The sequence below is a fragment of the Apteryx mantelli genome, chromosome 15 (assembly GCF_036417845.1).
Source record: "Apteryx mantelli isolate bAptMan1 chromosome 15, bAptMan1.hap1, whole genome shotgun sequence".
Lineage (NCBI taxonomy): Eukaryota > Metazoa > Chordata > Aves > Apterygiformes > Apterygidae > Apteryx > Apteryx mantelli.
In genome coordinates, this window is record NC_089992.1 from 5262095 (window position 1) to 5279206 (window position 17112).

At 40.2% G+C, this 17112-nt stretch overlaps 1 protein-coding gene across 3 annotated transcripts in view; it reads left to right on the forward strand.

Annotated features, from left to right (window-relative positions):
• Positions 1-3: 3 nt before the first annotated feature.
• The window catches only part of LOC106485331 (protein FAM169B-like), a 41120-nt gene continuing 24011 nt past the window's right edge, over positions 4-17112 (forward strand). Inside the window, exons 1-3 of one of the 3 annotated variants that reach the window (XM_067305278.1) lie at positions 4-284; positions 13125-13258; positions 16034-16133. In XM_067305278.1, the coding sequence (XP_067161379.1) occupies positions 242-284; positions 13125-13258; positions 16034-16133 (277 nt within the window). In that variant the 5' untranslated portion in view covers positions 4-241. Of the gene's footprint in view, positions 285-10721; positions 10737-13124; positions 13259-16033; positions 16134-17112 lie in introns of those variants that run through there. The other 2 variants (XM_067305279.1, XM_013943663.2) reach the window with 2 other exon arrangements.

Sequence of the window (17112 nt, forward strand, 5' to 3'; positions counted from 1 at the left end):
TTTTCGACGGCCGCTTTTTCTGTCAGCAAAACCCCGGCTCGGCGCGGAGCAGCCCCGGGCGCCGCCTCCCTCAGCGCGCGGGCCCGGGCTGCGCCCCAACGGCTGCGCCCCAACGGCTGCGCCCCAACGGCTGCGCCCCAACGGCTGCGCCCCAACGGCTGCGCCCCAACGGCTGCGCCATCGCCCAACCCCCGGCCCGGGGCGGAGCGGAGCGCGGTCCCGAGCCCGCCCAGAGGAAGTGATGGAGGCCGAGGGAGGAGGAGGAGGAGGAAGAGCCGCCGCTGGTAAGAGGGGAGGGAGAGCGCTCGCAGCCTTGCCTCCTTCCCCCAACCCGCCCCGAGCCGCGGCGGCGGGAGCCGCCAGCCGCTGTCCCCGTCGCTCCCCTCACGCGCGGCGGCCGCCCCGCCCGCTTCGCCTCCCTCCGTCCTGCTCGTCGTTCCTGGCACATGGTGGCCCCTCAGGCCGGGCCGGCTTCCCGCCCGCGGAGGCTGGATGCGGCGCCTCGCTGACACGCAGCCCGCCGCGGCTGCCCGGGGGCGCCGGTGCGCGGCTCCTGTGAGGAGCGGAGCGGAGCGGGGTGGGCGCCGCCGCGCGTCCCCCCGCCGCCCTGTAATGGCGGGCTCCGCGCAGCGCCCGCTCTCAAGAAGCTCCCGAAACACGCCGCAGAGCACAGCGGGCCTTTCCCGGGAAGCTTTGCTCGGTCGCCTGTGGTCGGGGCCTGGCTGTTGATTGCCCTGTGCCCCGGGTGCTGTTTGTCACAGAATGGCTCCTCCCGGGGGAGGCACCTCTGGAGATGGGCCAGCCCGACCCCCCTGCTCAAAGCAGGCTCGACGGCAGCAGGTTGCTGTAGATCTTTTCCCCTTTCTTAAGTGCACAGGTAATTCTTCCCGATTTTAGTGTAGTCTAGACTTATTCTGAGGTAGAGAGGAACTGGCCCTTGATTTCTGTTAGCTTTGGTTCAGCAGCTGATGCTGGTAAAGGGGCTCATCTCTGAACACCTGTTTCCAGGGTGGATTTAGAGTTGTGTTTGCATAGATGATTTTTTTTTTTTTTTTATGGATAAGTATTTGAGAGCTCGTAAGGAACAGAGGGAATTCTGGTGTAAAAATACCTTTACATCATTAAGTCTAAATATCAGGCTTCATCTTAAAAAATGTGTTTGCCCAGGCTGAGCTAAAACGTGGTTTAACAGGGAAAAAGGGAGCAATAAATACATTGCCTCTTGACCAGCAAAGAATAATTACTTGGATTATTTTGATGTAGAGAGGAGGTATAAAAGGCTTCCTTTACTGCAGAGTATTTACCCTTTCTTTGGAAGGTAAATATGTTCCATGGTGATCACGAGATGCCTGTAAAATGAGAAATATATGCTCTCTGAAGATGTATTTTAGGAAAAAAACTTGCTCCTTGTTTGCTTTCAGCAAAAGTTAATTTACTGGTGTTGCTGGTGGTAGGCAAAGAGCTGCTCTGCCAAGCAGAGGCCAACAGGGAGAACTCAACCATTCAGCACGTGGTGGACTTTTAGAGCTTTGAAAGGGATAGAAAGATAGATGTTATGTTAGTAGTCAAACAACCACCATCCTAACTCTTGGTGCTTGGTAAGGGATCTGATTTTAGGATAGGTGGGTCTCATGCACACACTCAGTAGTGGATTTCCAAGGGAGTCAGGCGTGCGTAGTGTTCCTGGCTTATATTTGACTAGGAGCACTTCCAAGAATCTCTGTTCACGCACTTGTTTGGATAAGGGCCCGTTGCATCACCTCAGTTAGCTCTTACACTGCTTTCCCTCCTGCTCTGTTTTTGTACTCTTCTTTCTTAATTTGTCACGCTAGCAGGTAAATGGAGAGAAAGTGAATTTATCTTCTGAAACGCATTTTAAGTTGCTGCCATTTATCTAAAGCACCTACTTCATCCCCTTCAGTAAAATAATGATGTTGTTCATTAGTTCCTCTAGCTGCTCATGGCTAAATGCACTGTAGTCAGATTGCTCTATTTTTCCCCTCCTATCAGGCACTTAGGATAGTCAAACATTTGTAATAATGCTATTGGGGTTTTTTTGGAAGACTCTCAATTCTGCTGATGTTTTTAAATAAAATATCTCTAGATAAATGAGACTTGATCTTTTTGTGTCTAGGCAAACATTGTATTGCCGGCATTTCAGGTACTGTGTACATTTTTTTTTCCTGACTTTTTTCATTGCCCTGAAATTGAGTGTTTAGAATAGTTCTTCTCCCATTCTCTTCCTCTTTGGGAACAGATATCATTGTTTCTAGGTATCATCTGAATTTTGGCTTAGTTATTTAATTGGTTATCCCTGTGTTTAAAATAATTATCTAGCAATTGGCAATAGGTTGAATATACAGCTAACTTCAAAAGCATACTGGAGCCAGCCCTTAGCTCTTCTGGTGCAAATGGTGCTTTTCAGTTTATGTCCTTCTGTATTTGAGATGCTGCAACTCTACATGTCCTTGATGTCTACTCCTGTAACTGTCTTTCACAAAAGAAGATTGCTTACACTTGCAGGGTTTCTAAGCTCCTGTGTAGGTCCCAGGCAAACTACTGTTGAGAAGCAGGCAGCCACCGACCTAGAACTTGGGGTTCTTGTTTTAAATCCAGCCTTGTCACAAGTTCTTTTTGATTTCAGTGCATTTTCAGAGTCAGATTTGCATGTGTTCACCATCTAGCAGCAAGGCTAGGAAGAACATTTCAATGATTTACAGCACTTATGAGACTCTGGAGCCTGAGAAATAATTAGTTACCAGATGACAAACCTGTATGTCTAGTTTAACAATTGCAGTAATGGAGCCTTAAATTTCCATCTGCCTCTCTAGGAAACCTCTGTTCCATGCCCTTCCCCCCTCCCTTATGAAAGCCATGTTGATCAGCTAAGTTTAGAAGCACGAGATCTGCAGCACAGTAGGTAGGAACTCAACATTGTGGTAGCATAGATGTGCTGTATATCATGATGTGGCCCCAACATCTAGAAAAGGCTCTTCAAAGCTCCAGGATGAGGCTGATAAAGAGCTATACTCCTTCATTATAACTAAACTCTTATTTATGTGACAGGTAGAATTTTGCCCAGTGAGGAATGCACACCTCTGAGAACTAAGGACTATAATAACCTCACTTTCCATACCATATGCAAGGCACATTACTGTAACCTTGCTTTCTTTAGAGCGTAACTACATATTTATTTTAGAAGGAAAGAAAGCAGGAAACAAAATCCTAACTCTTTTATGGTACTTCCCTCAATGAAGAAGAGCCACTCCAAAACCCAGTAAACAAACCTGAGTCCCTTTCCATGATGAAGCATTGCAGGAACACACTCCTTCCCTTGGGGGAGAGCATGAGAGAACAAATAACCCAAAAGAAAGGCTAGCTTATTGCTTCAATTTTCAAGTGGGAGGTGTGCAGACATTATGGGTATGAGTATGGTAGAAGAGCCTATGTAGAACAGGCTAGTATGTATTTTCCACACTGTATAATGGTGGCAAAACAAGAGAGTCCCAAGCGCTTCTAGTGGCAGTTCACAGTTGTTGTATGTTGTCCTTGTAAAATGATTGGCAGACCCTCAGGTCACACACATCCAAAGTAAACTGTGTCCTGCTCAGTTACTGAGAGGTCTGTGGATGTTTAAAAATGTTGTGTTTGTAACCTTTGAAACTGCTGTCTGGTGACTGGTCTTTATAAAGTATTACTGACAACAGATGGCAAATGGCTCCGCTGATGTAATTCTTGCTAGTCTTTCATTCCTGTGACGTTCCACAGTTTCAGAATCTCAGAAACTGCCTCCATATTTTTCCTGCAAAATGATTCCAAGCCAAACTAAATAAAAACATTTTATATTATTCAGATTCCCATGGTGTCATGTGACATTTTTGTAATGATTGCCTTGCAGCAGTTTCAGATAAGTGCACGTTTGGTAGCAATTTAAGGCCTGTGTCCTTTAAGTAATGCTTATTAGTACGTAACAGATGCCGTTTAGAAACATTATGCCTTTTAATAGGCTCTACTTTTAGACTGCATGTTCTCATTCCAGGCAGACTGTGGATCAAGCCAGCTTGGAGGTATGCTGTCATTTATGCAAAGCCTAAGTCAAATTTTCTGCTCTGAAGTCAAGCCATGTGTTTTTCCTTGTTTCTTCCATTCTGGTCATAGCTGTCTTGCTGTGTTCCTCCCCCCAGTCATATCTTTGGCTGATTGTCAAGCCATTACAATCAAAACCTTTTGCATATTTAACCACCAGCAGTGGTTTCCTTTGTCCTTACAGAAGAGTCTATGTAAACTGAATTTAAACGATCTCGGCTTTACTGTCAAGAGCACAGCAAACACAGAATTAGCCCTCTCCTGCCAGCCTGTCCTTCTCTGCTTCTTCCTCCTCCCAAAAGGAAAGGAAAAAAAAAAAAGGGAAATGCAGAGCTATGCTGATTTTGGAGCACCTTCAAAGACATGCAGAATAGCTGACACAATAACATGGAGAGACAGCAGAGATGTTTACATATTTCCTCCACTACATGCAGCTGTTTATTAAAGAAAGAAGTTCAAGACAGGCTAAGAGTCTTGTGATAGCTAGTGCAGGTGATGTATTAATTTGCAGTCATATAATAAATCTAGCAATGTGGAAATTACTGTGGAAAAGATTTTGTTTTCTTTCCTTATTTGCTCAGATTAATTGCCTTACTTTGAGATCAGTTTGGCTTTACAAACTGCTCCTTGCAAGTACTTTGGGTGAAGGCTGCTGAGCTTTTTTAGGCAGACTTACGCACCCTACAGGATGGGAGCATTAGATTCGTCAGAGATACAAAGCATTTTCAACTGAAATTATGGGACATTTGAGACTGATATCCTTGAAAATCTAGCCAGTTGTCTCTTCCTTTGGGGGCTCTTGTCCTTTTTGAGTGAAAACTAGGGCTTTCAGGTACCTTTGCTGGGCCACATGTATTGCTGTAGTTTGTATGAAATGAAGATATGGGCTGCATGCAGCACCTGGGGCCTTAGGTTCCCCACACTGATTTTGAATGATGGTAGTAGTAGAGTAATTTATTTAATGTAATACTTAAATGCTAGTCCTGGTCCAAGCTGGTGAGGGTGTTTCAGGAATAATTTTAAAAGCCTCCTGGTCTTAAAATATGGATATTTTCTAAAACTGTCCTCACTGGCAGTCTTTCTGTCTTTCCCACTTGGGATGAAATCATCTTCATGTTAGACCATTTTCCAAACTCAGTTGTCCTTTCCTGTCTTTTCCCTAATTCTTCTTTATCACTATGGGTGGCATTGCTTTCCTCTTTTCCCTTAACTTATGGAATGACTTTTAGCTAATCTGTCCTCCCTTCTAGCTGTCTTTGCAAAGGGTTGAATTAACCCTATCTACATTTGAACCTGTGATTCCTAAAAGCATTGCTGTTGTTCAGTGAATTCTTTTTCTCATATTCCATTCAAATTAGCCTTTTTGAATAAAAAAAAAATTCAGTGATACATTTCATTGTCATTCTGGCCCTTCCATTTCTTCTTTGCTTAGATTTTGAGAGCCAAACTCAAATTTCAGGTCAGGCCTGACCTGCCTTTTGCTGGCATCGCTATTTTAGTTATGGGTGTGATGAAGTGAGATGTAGCACTGACATAGCTGTGCTGGGAGAAGCCCTTGATCTGGGCACAGTTGTACTGGAAAAATTCATTTTTGCCTGTATGTTTTATTTTTTTGGGGTGGGGGTAGACAAATAGTTAAGGTGACAAAGTTAAGAGTTTTTCTTGCCTATGCTGAATCCTCACCAAGATTACCTCCACTGTCTTCAGTAGAGTAATTGATTGAATTCCTCTTTCAGGAACATTTCCACCCATTTCTTGTTTGTATGGAAGAGAGAACATATTAAGAACCCAGTTCTGATGGTCACAGGTTCAGAGGTATAAGCAGCAATCCCACTGAATCAATGAAATTGCCTTGAGGAAGACCTGATGTGAACTGGAACCTTAAAGTCCATGTTCATTACAATCCCAGATATCACTTCTCTTGAGGACTACATCTTCTCTGAGTTATTCTGTAATCTCTTCCCCCTCTTTTTTGCATCTAAACTCTGTGAAAAAGAGAGTTAAATGTGCAGGAGTATTAATTCCTGATATGTAATAGTTACAACTGGTAGCACTTCCCTAGTTTAAGAGTATGCTACAGATTTTATTTGTGAAGTCTGTCTCTGGACCATAATATCTCAGCTTTTTTCAATTACAGTAGGTTAGAACTTTGTGCAAAATGTGCCAGTCCAGATGTTGCATTCTGTCAATGATATGACAGGGGGTAGCCTGTTTACACAGATGTAGTTTAGTTTATCTGTGTTGAGTTGATTGTGGCTTTATTTTTATAAATGTAAAGCTGCTAAAGATCCATCTGAGGACAAATACGTAGAGTTGGAAGCTGCTAGCTAAATCCTTTGGTATGGGAGTAGTGCAGGTTAGGGCTGATTAATGCCATTATGTGATCCCTTCAATGTGCACCCCCTTTCCCAGATTGAAAGCATCTAAAATAATGTGGGTTCATCTAGATGAATTTACAAAAAGAGCTAAATAAATAAATCAGTTATTTAATTTCATCATGTACTTGTTTCCATTTCACAAGCCCCTGATTACTTTTTTGATTTTTGGAAAATAAATACCACACGTGACTTATAGACCCAAGTCATAAGAGGTCCTGAGGGCCTTCAAAGCCTGTTGAATTGACTGAAAATTGAAGCTGATTGACATTTTTCAGAATTAGGCCTACCTAGTCTGTGCCAGTGCTCATCTACATTCTGCTAAGTATATGTGTATACTTACGGCTTTATTTTTTTCTTCTTCCTAAGGCAGTGTTAAATTTGTGTTAATGTGAATGGGATGGCTAATATGATAGCTTCCTGCATTTGGGATGCCTAACCTTTGATTTACCCTCCATTTGTTTGAGTGATAGAATTTGCAGTAGTACATGTATAGCTGCAGTTGAACTCATGTACTTAAGATGTTTGGTTTCTTAATTGGGAATGGGATTAGGATTATTTATTGTCTCTACACTTCTGCCTTCACTTATTGATTCTATAACGGAAACCTACTTGCTGTCAGAAACTTGCATTTTGTCTTCTGAAGCACTTCGCAGCATTTGAATTCTGATAGAATAATAAATAATACACAAATGGCATTTCTGGATCAAAACCTAGAAGCCCATTAATGCCATTGTGTTTTTTCGTCCTGTATATTTCCAGAATGATTCTGTTAGTAATGGTGAAAAGTGGGGAAGAACATTGTTTTCATTAATGATGTACAGCATGTGGTTAAGGACTGCCTTGCCATGTTGGACAGATATCACACCACAGCATTTGCCCACTAGCTCCATTGCCACCACACATTGTTATGATGTTACTGAAGTTTCACTTACACTAGAACTTGTTTTTTTGACATGTATTTGCTCAATTAAGTTCAGGATATGAGAGTCAGGTTCTGCATGTACTCCCGGGAATGTGCCAAAGACCTCTTCCTTCCTTTGAAAGGTTAAACAAATATGGTTGTCTAATGATAACCACATGCATAGAGCTGTTCAAGCTCATTTAAAGGAAGGGAGAAGACTTGGTGTTAAGCACTGCTGTTTGACGCAGAGCTCCCACTCCTTTGAATGGAAAGCCCTTTTGTTATGTGCACCCAATTTAGAAAGACATAAAATGTTACCTTTTTATCGTAGGCACTGTCTCATGGTTTTGCTGCCATAGTATGGCAGTGACAGTCCGCAGGGGAACAGAGAGCAATTTATGTTATGTGACTTCTTTGCCTTTTGTATGGTGTGACTTCACAGGCACTGATCAGCAAAACGTAGTCACACCCTTTTGATGTGGTAGATAAGGCGCACACTTAACTGATAAGAAACCAGACAGAAGATAAAGTGATTTGTTGGGGGCCACAAAAAAACCCACCTGTGGTATGAATAAATCTTAGGAGTTCTGGTTTCGGTTGCCTGATTTAATTACAAGAGCATTCCCTCCTAAATATTAACAGGATACATAGTCTTTTTGTGTTGGTGCACATATGTTTGTTTCATATTGCAAAGTGTTTTTGATTAAAAAAAAGTCAAAAGTACTTCTTGGACAGAAAAACTCCTGATACTGTCAGAAACACTTAAAATCTGCTGAAGTTTTTTTTAAATTGTGAAATATATTAGCATGAAATTAAAGCCAATAAATAAATTAAACCAGCACTGCCATCACAAGCATTAGAAATGGCAAAATTGACTGAAAATGACATTTGAAAGTTAGAAATGTTAGGTTCTTTTTATTATGTCTTGTTTCTGAGCCAGTCGAAATCACACAAGTATTTTTCATTCTGTTGCATGTAAATGAATGCAATAGTGGTGTGTGTTCTCATATAAGCACAAAGATGCACAGTCCAGATACAAATCATGTGGTGACTGATGGCTCTTATGTAAACATACATTTCTTAATAGAGGCATGTAGTATCATTCTCTTTGTTTGTAAAACAAGAAAAAGTAGTCGTAAGATAAATGATTAATTCACTTAAGATATAACGCGTTTCTCATTCTTCATCTGCAGTGAGGTTGATGGTTTTTTGCTTTACAATCTGGCTGCATCCTAAATGCTCTCACAAGTTTCTGAAATGCTCTTTCCAACAACTAACTCTTTCTTGGGAGTACCAGGAATACCTTAATGAATCTAAATCAACTCAACAATGTGTCTAGTCTGAAATAGCTACATGACCAACTTGTTGGCTTAAGGAAACAGCATTGATAAGCTACATATGAATGCAGAAACAGAAAGTTCTTAAAAATAAAGTAGATACATCTTGTTTAATAGGTTGTGCACTAGGTTCATGATCAAAGGGGACTAAGCATATTGGCTGTACATACTAATTTGAAACTTAAATGAATATTTAAAACATCTTTACAAAGAGACAGAATTGATTATCTTAAGTTGTAACTGATTTGTCACGCAGTGACATGAGTATTCATGAGATAAGTGTTTAATTATCTATATTCTGTTTAAATTGTTTCTGTTAAGATACAGGTTTTTGCTTCAGAAGGATGTGAAAGATCTGCTGTCACAAAGGATCTTTAAAATATCTGGTTGGATTGAAGCATTTCATTTATCTTTGCGCATTACAGCAGTCTGTAGTTTCACTTGTGGAATTTCACATATGAGTGTGTGCACCATGTGTTTTCTGTTGTACTGAGAATAAATTCTTTTGCCCATGGAAAATATTTCCTGCTTACTTCAACTGTTAGAATGAAATTCTTGCTGAATCTGTAATGATGGGGGTCTGTCTCTAGTTTACAAAAATTGAATTCTAGTTCAAGATGGAAAATTGGCTTCTATTTTGTGATTGCATTTGTTAATTATTTACCTTATGTGGAACACAAGCATGCTAATCTGATCTATCTGGATTCCTACATTTTAATCTTCCTTGGATCCTAAGTGGAGGAACTTTGTGTGTCATTTAGTTCCACAAGAAGGATCTTTGTCCACTTCATGAAACCACCATAAAATGCAACTGTCTACTCTGGAGAAAATTAGGGCTAAAATAGCAATAGGTTTACTAAAAAGCTGAACTGTGTACTTAAGTATCAGGACTGAAACAGGGAGCTTGGTTTAGGCTGATTTGGCAGAGTTAAATGATGTTTTAGGCTGAGGTACCTGTAAGTGCTGAAATACCATAAGAATGACTAAGTTGTATGGGCACTGCCTGCCTGCTTGTATAGCTGTTTATAGCTGCTACTTTTCACTTTAAAGATCAGATTCTTAGTACAAATTGATGGCATGTCACTGGAGTGAGAGGAGATGCACTTACACATGCTAGTTTGAGAATCTGGCCCAGACTACTCTGTGGGAACAAAAAAGACCACAGACAGAATTACCACGTTAGTTTTTGCTTTAAAATCCATTCTGTGTGCTTGAAGCAGAAACATGGCTATACAGATATCTGTTTTAATTCATTTATTTATTTCTAGATAAGTTTTTTTTAATGGAACTGCATATACTTGCTCCTCCTTTAGCATGAATTGAGCTGCCCTGGAAAAGACTAAGTCTGATACCTACCTGTGAGCCCTTTATTGTCAGTGCTGCTGTAGAATCAGCCTGTGTGATGTCTTGACCTTGTTTACCAGCTTTGGCTATGTAAGATGGCAGCCACTTCAGCACGAATGTCTGGAATCCCTCTAATGCAGTAGGCCTCCCGTTCTAAATTTACTCTCCTTATGGTTTATGGTCCCTCCTCTGTGGCTGCAGCAAGAGGCCCCCTTTTTATGACTCACCCCTCCTGCCCCCCTTCTCTCCCTGCCTTGCTCCCTCCCTCCCCTGGCTGGTAACCCTTTGTGCACATTGCCTGTTTGAAAGAAGTGCTTGCTCTGTGTCTAGCTGATTGGCCGCTACGGTATGCTCTTTTGTTGCCGCTACATAAGATCAAATTCGAATGAAATGCTGTAATTCAAATTATGTTAAAAGGCTGTCCTTGGAACTTTGCAATTTTGGTATCCCAAGATGCTGATAGGGGCCCCAGACTGAAGCCCTCATAGGAAAACAGTCCTGCTTTCCTTTTAAAGCAAAGTCAACAAATTTTTTTGCAATTGATCGTGGAATGTTTATAACATCATGTTAGCCAGCAATAATTATTGCTGTGAGTCAAATGCTTAATAACAATAGTAATGGTAAAACTTTGTCCGGTTGTTTTTGTTTCCAGTTGTGAAAAAAAAACATGGAAGAGACATATGCAGCATGGTAAATATTTCTTCCCTTTATACTGGGGAAAACTGGGAAACACATTAGTTAAGATAAAAAATTCAAACTCGCTCTGTGATCTCTCTCCTGCCCACTGCAGCTGAAGAGGATTAGTGGCATGTGCATGTGTGTGCAGGTTTTGGGGGGATGTTCACAAAGGCCAGCCTTAGCACAGCTAAGTTCTTGGGGGCACTGCAGGGCACCTAAAGTCAGACTTCTGCTCTGTGTTGTCCTAAAGGAGCCTCTCTCTCTCTCTCTTTCTCCCTTACATACAGAAGTACAGAGAGATTTGTTTTTTTTCATGAAAAAACTGTGGATTTCCCCTTTATTGGAACATGGGCTCCTAACTCACGTAGGCATTTTCAGAGTATTGTACAGGGAAGACAAGTTAAATGGAAGTATGCAAACATATTTTAGAGGAAAAAAAGACTCACCTGGAAAGCTATATTAATGGGATGTTGATCTGAAGTTTTACCTAGTGCCTCGTTATTTAACTTGTGACATTATTTCATCCTTTCAAATGGGTCACTGTTACCTTAGAAAACAAATATATGTACCAGAAAGCTAGTGTAACTTTGAAGGTACTAGTTATTACCTTCAATGAGAAGAAGCTGTGATTGTGCTTAATAAGTTGCTGTGGCTTAACAATGGCAGGACATAGTCTTGTAAGTGGCATCTCATAAACAGAATTTATTAGCATGACCAATATTTTTCTTTGTGCTAAGCTTAAGTCTTACATGCTGCTCATCTGAAAAAATTGAAAGCAGCCATGCTGGATATGCCTTCATTAAAAAAATAAATTACCAAAGCTTTTAATAATAATCGTTAATCTCTTCTTTCCCTTATATGGCATTTTTGCTTGGTGTTACACAGTACGCTGGGGAAGCCCGCTGCAGAAGAAAACTGCCACTGCTAAGTACTGGCTGGGATTTTAAAATGTGACTCAACTTGCCGGTGTTGCAATGCTTCTTTCTCTCCCATTTTGTCACATACAAGCACGTTAGAAAAACCATTTACACAGTAGCTTCTGTTCAGCATTCTGACTACATGGCTTTGCTGTCAAGCTTTAGGATGTAAGCTGATTGCCCAGAAAGGGCAGGAAAATAGTGTGTAAACCATTTTACGCAGTGCTGGTTGGTGGTGAATTATCAGCTGTAGTTTCTTACCATTTTGCTAAGGAATCAGATATTGATTACTGCTGGGGCCACTGGATGGATGCTTAGGCTGACCTGGTACTGCAAATCTGATTCTCCTATTGAAAGGTATCTTTTTCAATATTATAATTTTATGATCTGTAGTACCATAGTTTCTGAATCTTAATACAGACTGTTCTTACAGTGACCCTCATAAGACTGTTCGTCCTCTCAGCTCGTTACTTTGCACTTCCTATCAGTGCAGTTATTTCACACTGTCCTTGGGTCATGGGAGCTGCCATGTGAGAACAAACCATGATTAAAACTGGAGAATTCAGAACTAAGTCTCAAAATATAACAGTGTGGCAGAAGAATTTGTCCTCATTTGGGGCTTACAAGAGTTACAGGTGTAGCTTATTGATTGAAAGCCCTTTAAATTTAAATTATTTCCCTCCTGTAGTAAGAGACTGGCAGAATACTATGACCCATTGCTGACGATATTCTTTGTCTGAGCTGGTGATGTACCACCAGTCTGGTTTCTTATACCAGAAAGAGATTGCTTGGTTCCTCACAAACATTGTGTTACTATGGAATTTGTGCTTAGGTAACAGGTATCAAATATATGCAAATTTTGTTTGCATACAAGTAACAAATACCTTTCATTTAATATCCTATAGCAGTGAGTCACATGAATTAAAAGTTATGTTTCATAAAAGACTATGGCTGTTATTTTGGGAACTCTTCGGTGGGTAAATATTTTAGTATTTTTTGACATTATTTCATATTTGTGAAAGTAGCTAATTGAAATGACTCAACAATGAGAAAGGGGTAGCTAAGGATATAGAACAGATCATGGACTGACCCATAAAGGGGCAGTCTTCCAAGAAGCAGTGGAAGCCTTGGAATTCTTTTCCTGTTATATTTTTAGATAGTACTAAAAATCAAGCTGTGTTTTGAAGAAGTTTTTTGATCTTCCTGCTTTAAAGTAAGCTACTTGTATCTAGAGAAATTTAAGAATGTGCTTGTTGAATTTGAAAGAGACAAATGTGATTTGATGCTGTCACAGTTCTACTCTGCCAAAATGCATATCAAGAGGTAGATGACAAATATATAGGTTTTTATCAGTCTTGCTATTTTAGACTAGGATTAGACAAAAGGCCCAGTTACTCCAGTAAGCTGTTGGGGAAACTGGAGTTTTAAAATCCATGTTTATTAGTTCACTTAAAAAAACTCTTGTTTTCTATTTTAACTACAGATCGTGTTTATTTGGTAGATACGTTAGCAGGAGATCCAAAGTTTCTGCAAGCAGATGCTGAAACATACTATGAGAAACTCTTGAAGAAATCATCATCTACTCCTGACATTTTTTCCATCCCTGGAGGACAAAAGGTAATAGGCTAATGTTTTTCTTACTGAAAATTAGATGCTTGCAAAAGCTACTTTGTTGGTTGTGTTTATAGTCTGTTTGTGACCAGGTTAGAAATGTCTTAAAATCAGCAGATTCTGCTTTATTTTGAGTAATTTGCATGCTGCAAATTAGAGAGAAACTCTAAGTCCAAAACCCTCCAGAGAGTGGATGAGGGTTTGAAGTATTAGCTGAACTTTGCATCTTGACCTGCCTCCTTATAGGACTGAACCAAAAGTGGATCTGGTAGAGGTTTATACCAGGTCCCAGCTCTGTATTCTGTACATACACAGGTATTGTGATACAGCCTGTTTTCTGTTTCCATTCCTTCTAACCGTTATCTTGATAACTTTGAATGTGGATTCTCTTAGAACAGTTCTGATTAGAAGTGATTGATAGATGGTATAAATGCTGTAGGTGCCAATGCTTTAGCGTCCAGTCCTGAGCCACTTAAGGAATGGGTTGGAGATGACTGAATAGGTCTATTAAAAATTCTTATGTTAGTCAACATATGAAACCTTATATTCTGGGAATTTTCTAGATTATGAAAGATGTGCTGGACCAGCTGTTCTTGTACTATCAAAACGAGAGTGGGTTAGTTGAAATAAATGTTTATCTGGAATACAGTGGCTCTTCTACAGTTTAGGAAAATAATCTGCAGTAGTTTCCAGAAAGATGCTCTTTCAGGTGGGGCAGCTTTGTGTTTGAGAAGTGATTATGACTAGTTTTAAATACTCTTTTAATGCCCTCTAGTGGACTGTGTAGGGTTAAATACCAACAAACCTGAAAATGCAAAGATCCCCCAGTTTAAGGTTTCTCTGTCCTTAGTTCAGCTTTTCATGCCTGGTTGCGCTTTCAGAAGCTCATTTACTGTTTACTTAGAAAGGAGGGCAGCATAAAATCCCAGGCAGTGCTGTATGTATTCCTGCAATAGCTAGACAGTGAGATCAGTTAAAGGTGGATTTCTGGCTTTTGATTCACAACTGTCTTGATTTTGTGGCTTGTCATCAGACTTTAAGTATGTCACATGACTGATTTGAGTCTCATAGCAACAGATTTCTCTTTGCATTCATTTAATTCAGGTCTAATGTAATCTGCAGTCAGACAGCTAGTCAAGGGCATAAGTAATGGTAATGCTCTTGCTGTATCTTTTTTTCCATATAAACAATAAGGAATACTTCCATGAATGTTGATATTTTGTAATTTAAAAATAAAGTAAATATAATAAGGTTAAGACCCCATTCCCAGTGGACATCTGAGCTAACAATCCCTATTACAAACCTACAGCCTGAAGGATGAGGATTTTGGTATTTGAATAATCAGCTGTAGTTGCCAGCCTTTTTTTCCTCCATACAGCTGAATTAAAGCAGGTTTCAGCCAGCAGCTGTGCATAATTAGCTAACAGGTATTAGGTAACTGTCAGGCCACTTACTCAGGTCACAGAACTTCTTTTTGGTATGTCACAGTCTTTGCTCAAGCATTCAATATCCGAATAGCAAGGATTATTGCAAGTCAGGATGGAAGTGCATTGGCAGAGTTCATACAGAGAAAGCTATACTTGGCTCATACTAATGTTATTAACACCCATGAAAGTGCACATTCACTTACAAAACAAAATAACAGTCATAGCAGTAGGAGTGGAAATAGTACTGGCCTTTTTATTATAGCGTCGCTCCCAGGTGCCACTATGACATCGATGCTGTTATATTTGTAGCAAGAAAAGAAGGACCCAGAACATACTGAGATTTCAGGAAGCTCATGCATACAGATTTCAGGCAATTTTCGGTTTCTTTCCAGGAGCCCAGTTTTTGCACAGATGACCCCAGGATTCTGACACTGACAATCTAGTGAACACTGATTTCTACTTAAAGTTGTTATCTTGATAATCCATATTCATACTACTCTTTCCATGCACCAAGAAATATTAAATGTATCACATGACTGATTTGAGTTTCATAGCAAACTGACAAATGGGTGCAATTAGAGAGAGAGGCACACCCACACATACACAATGGACCAGATTTTCGAAAGTACAGTACATACTGTGCTAAATTATGCACGATCTTTGCCTGTACCTAAACCTACATGAGAGCATTTTCAAAATTCATATGGAAATCGTCATCTCTATGCATATAGAGCTGTTTGAGCACAGTAATTTTGTGTTTATGTATCATATCATTTATAAGTGTAGTCTAAGACTGAGAGGCTGAGAGCTGCATTCTGGTTTTAGCTTTTTTTGCAACTCTACCACCTTGTGCCAATTATCTACCCTCCCTGTGTCTCACAGATAAACTGCCCAGCCACTGCCCTAATGCTTTGATACTCCCTATACCCTGAGGCTTAATTCATTGTTTGCAAAACACCACAAATCCTCAGCTGGATAATGCTGTAAGAAGTGCAAGTTGTATTTGTTTTTATTTGATACAAATGTGTCTGGTCTTTCATAACACCATTTGTCTGCATGTGATGGATCGTGCTCTGTAACAGTGTTCAAAGGCGGGTTATGTACTAATCATAAGTCAGTATTAAAGTCTTTGCTAACTTTACTAGCTGATTCCTTTTAAAATAACATCACTCACTGATAATGTTAGAATATTATGTATATATCACTTAGTGCCTTGAAGTTCAAGGCTGAGAGGGTGTTGTGCTAAGCTTATTCCGTGCATGTTAGTAAAACTTACCGTAAGTGCATCGAATACATTAAGTACTCTTGCCAGCTTTGCACTACAAACAGCTACAGGGCTTTTTTGTTTTTTTAGGTTAAACTTGAAGATTCCTGTGTGTGTTTTGTCCCTCTCTACCGAAATAACCCTACTTGCAAAATGTTGCTGTTAACTGATCCACAGGATAAAGAGACAGGTTAGACTTGGTCAAAATATTTTGAAATCGGGGTAGCTGTACTTTCTTTTACTTTAAAGTTGGTCTGCTGGTTTACATACGTGAGTATTTTTGGTTCTGTTTTGAATATGAAGCAGATTCAGTACACCTTTCAGGGATTTGTATGAGTGGCTTACTGATTTAGAAGGGAGGGGTGACAATCGGGGTTTTCAAATTCTTTGCGTAGCTCTGCTACTGGTGAAAGAATGACTTTGGGTGTAAGGGATTTCCCTTATTGTCTCTGAATTCGTTCGATGGGATAATATTTTTCTGCTTCAGGATAATGTGAAATTTAATGGATGGAGCTTTGAAATTTGTAAACAAGAGCAAATACATACATGTGAAATGGTATCAGGTTTTACTGATTCTTACTCATTATTTTTCCTGTGTGGTGTCTTCTTCAGTTCAAGGTTTAATTGCCTCCTATTTCTGGCACTGGCCTGCAAGTGGTAAATTTGGACAGAGTACATGCTCAGGAATTGAGTTAAACCCATTTTATTTGGCAGTTCTCCCAAAATTTGCTTTAAAATTTACCAGCTTTGCTTTGCTTGTAATGCTGGTGTTTTCCAATTACAGCCATGTGTCATCCTGACACGAATACACTGCAGTCGAGTTATAGGCAGTAGAAATCAGTATGAAATTCCTGATGTTTCTTTTTCATGAGTCACTGCTTGAAGTATCAACAGGTTCTTAAGATTTGAGGTAATAATTGTATCTAAGTTTCCTCTTCCTACTGTCAGGGTCGCAGTGTCTCGAGACACAGCCTAGTTTCTTCCTACTTACTCTTAGGCAGGTGTATGAGACTATATTTGGTATGTGAAAAGCTGCAAATGTGAAATAAATAACAAACCTTGATACCGCTGTCAGTAACAGTAAACTTGACTCCGGGTTGCATAGTACCAAAAACACAGGTGTGACCCATGAAATGAAGAGTTTTGGCTGTTTTGAAGCAACAGGCTAT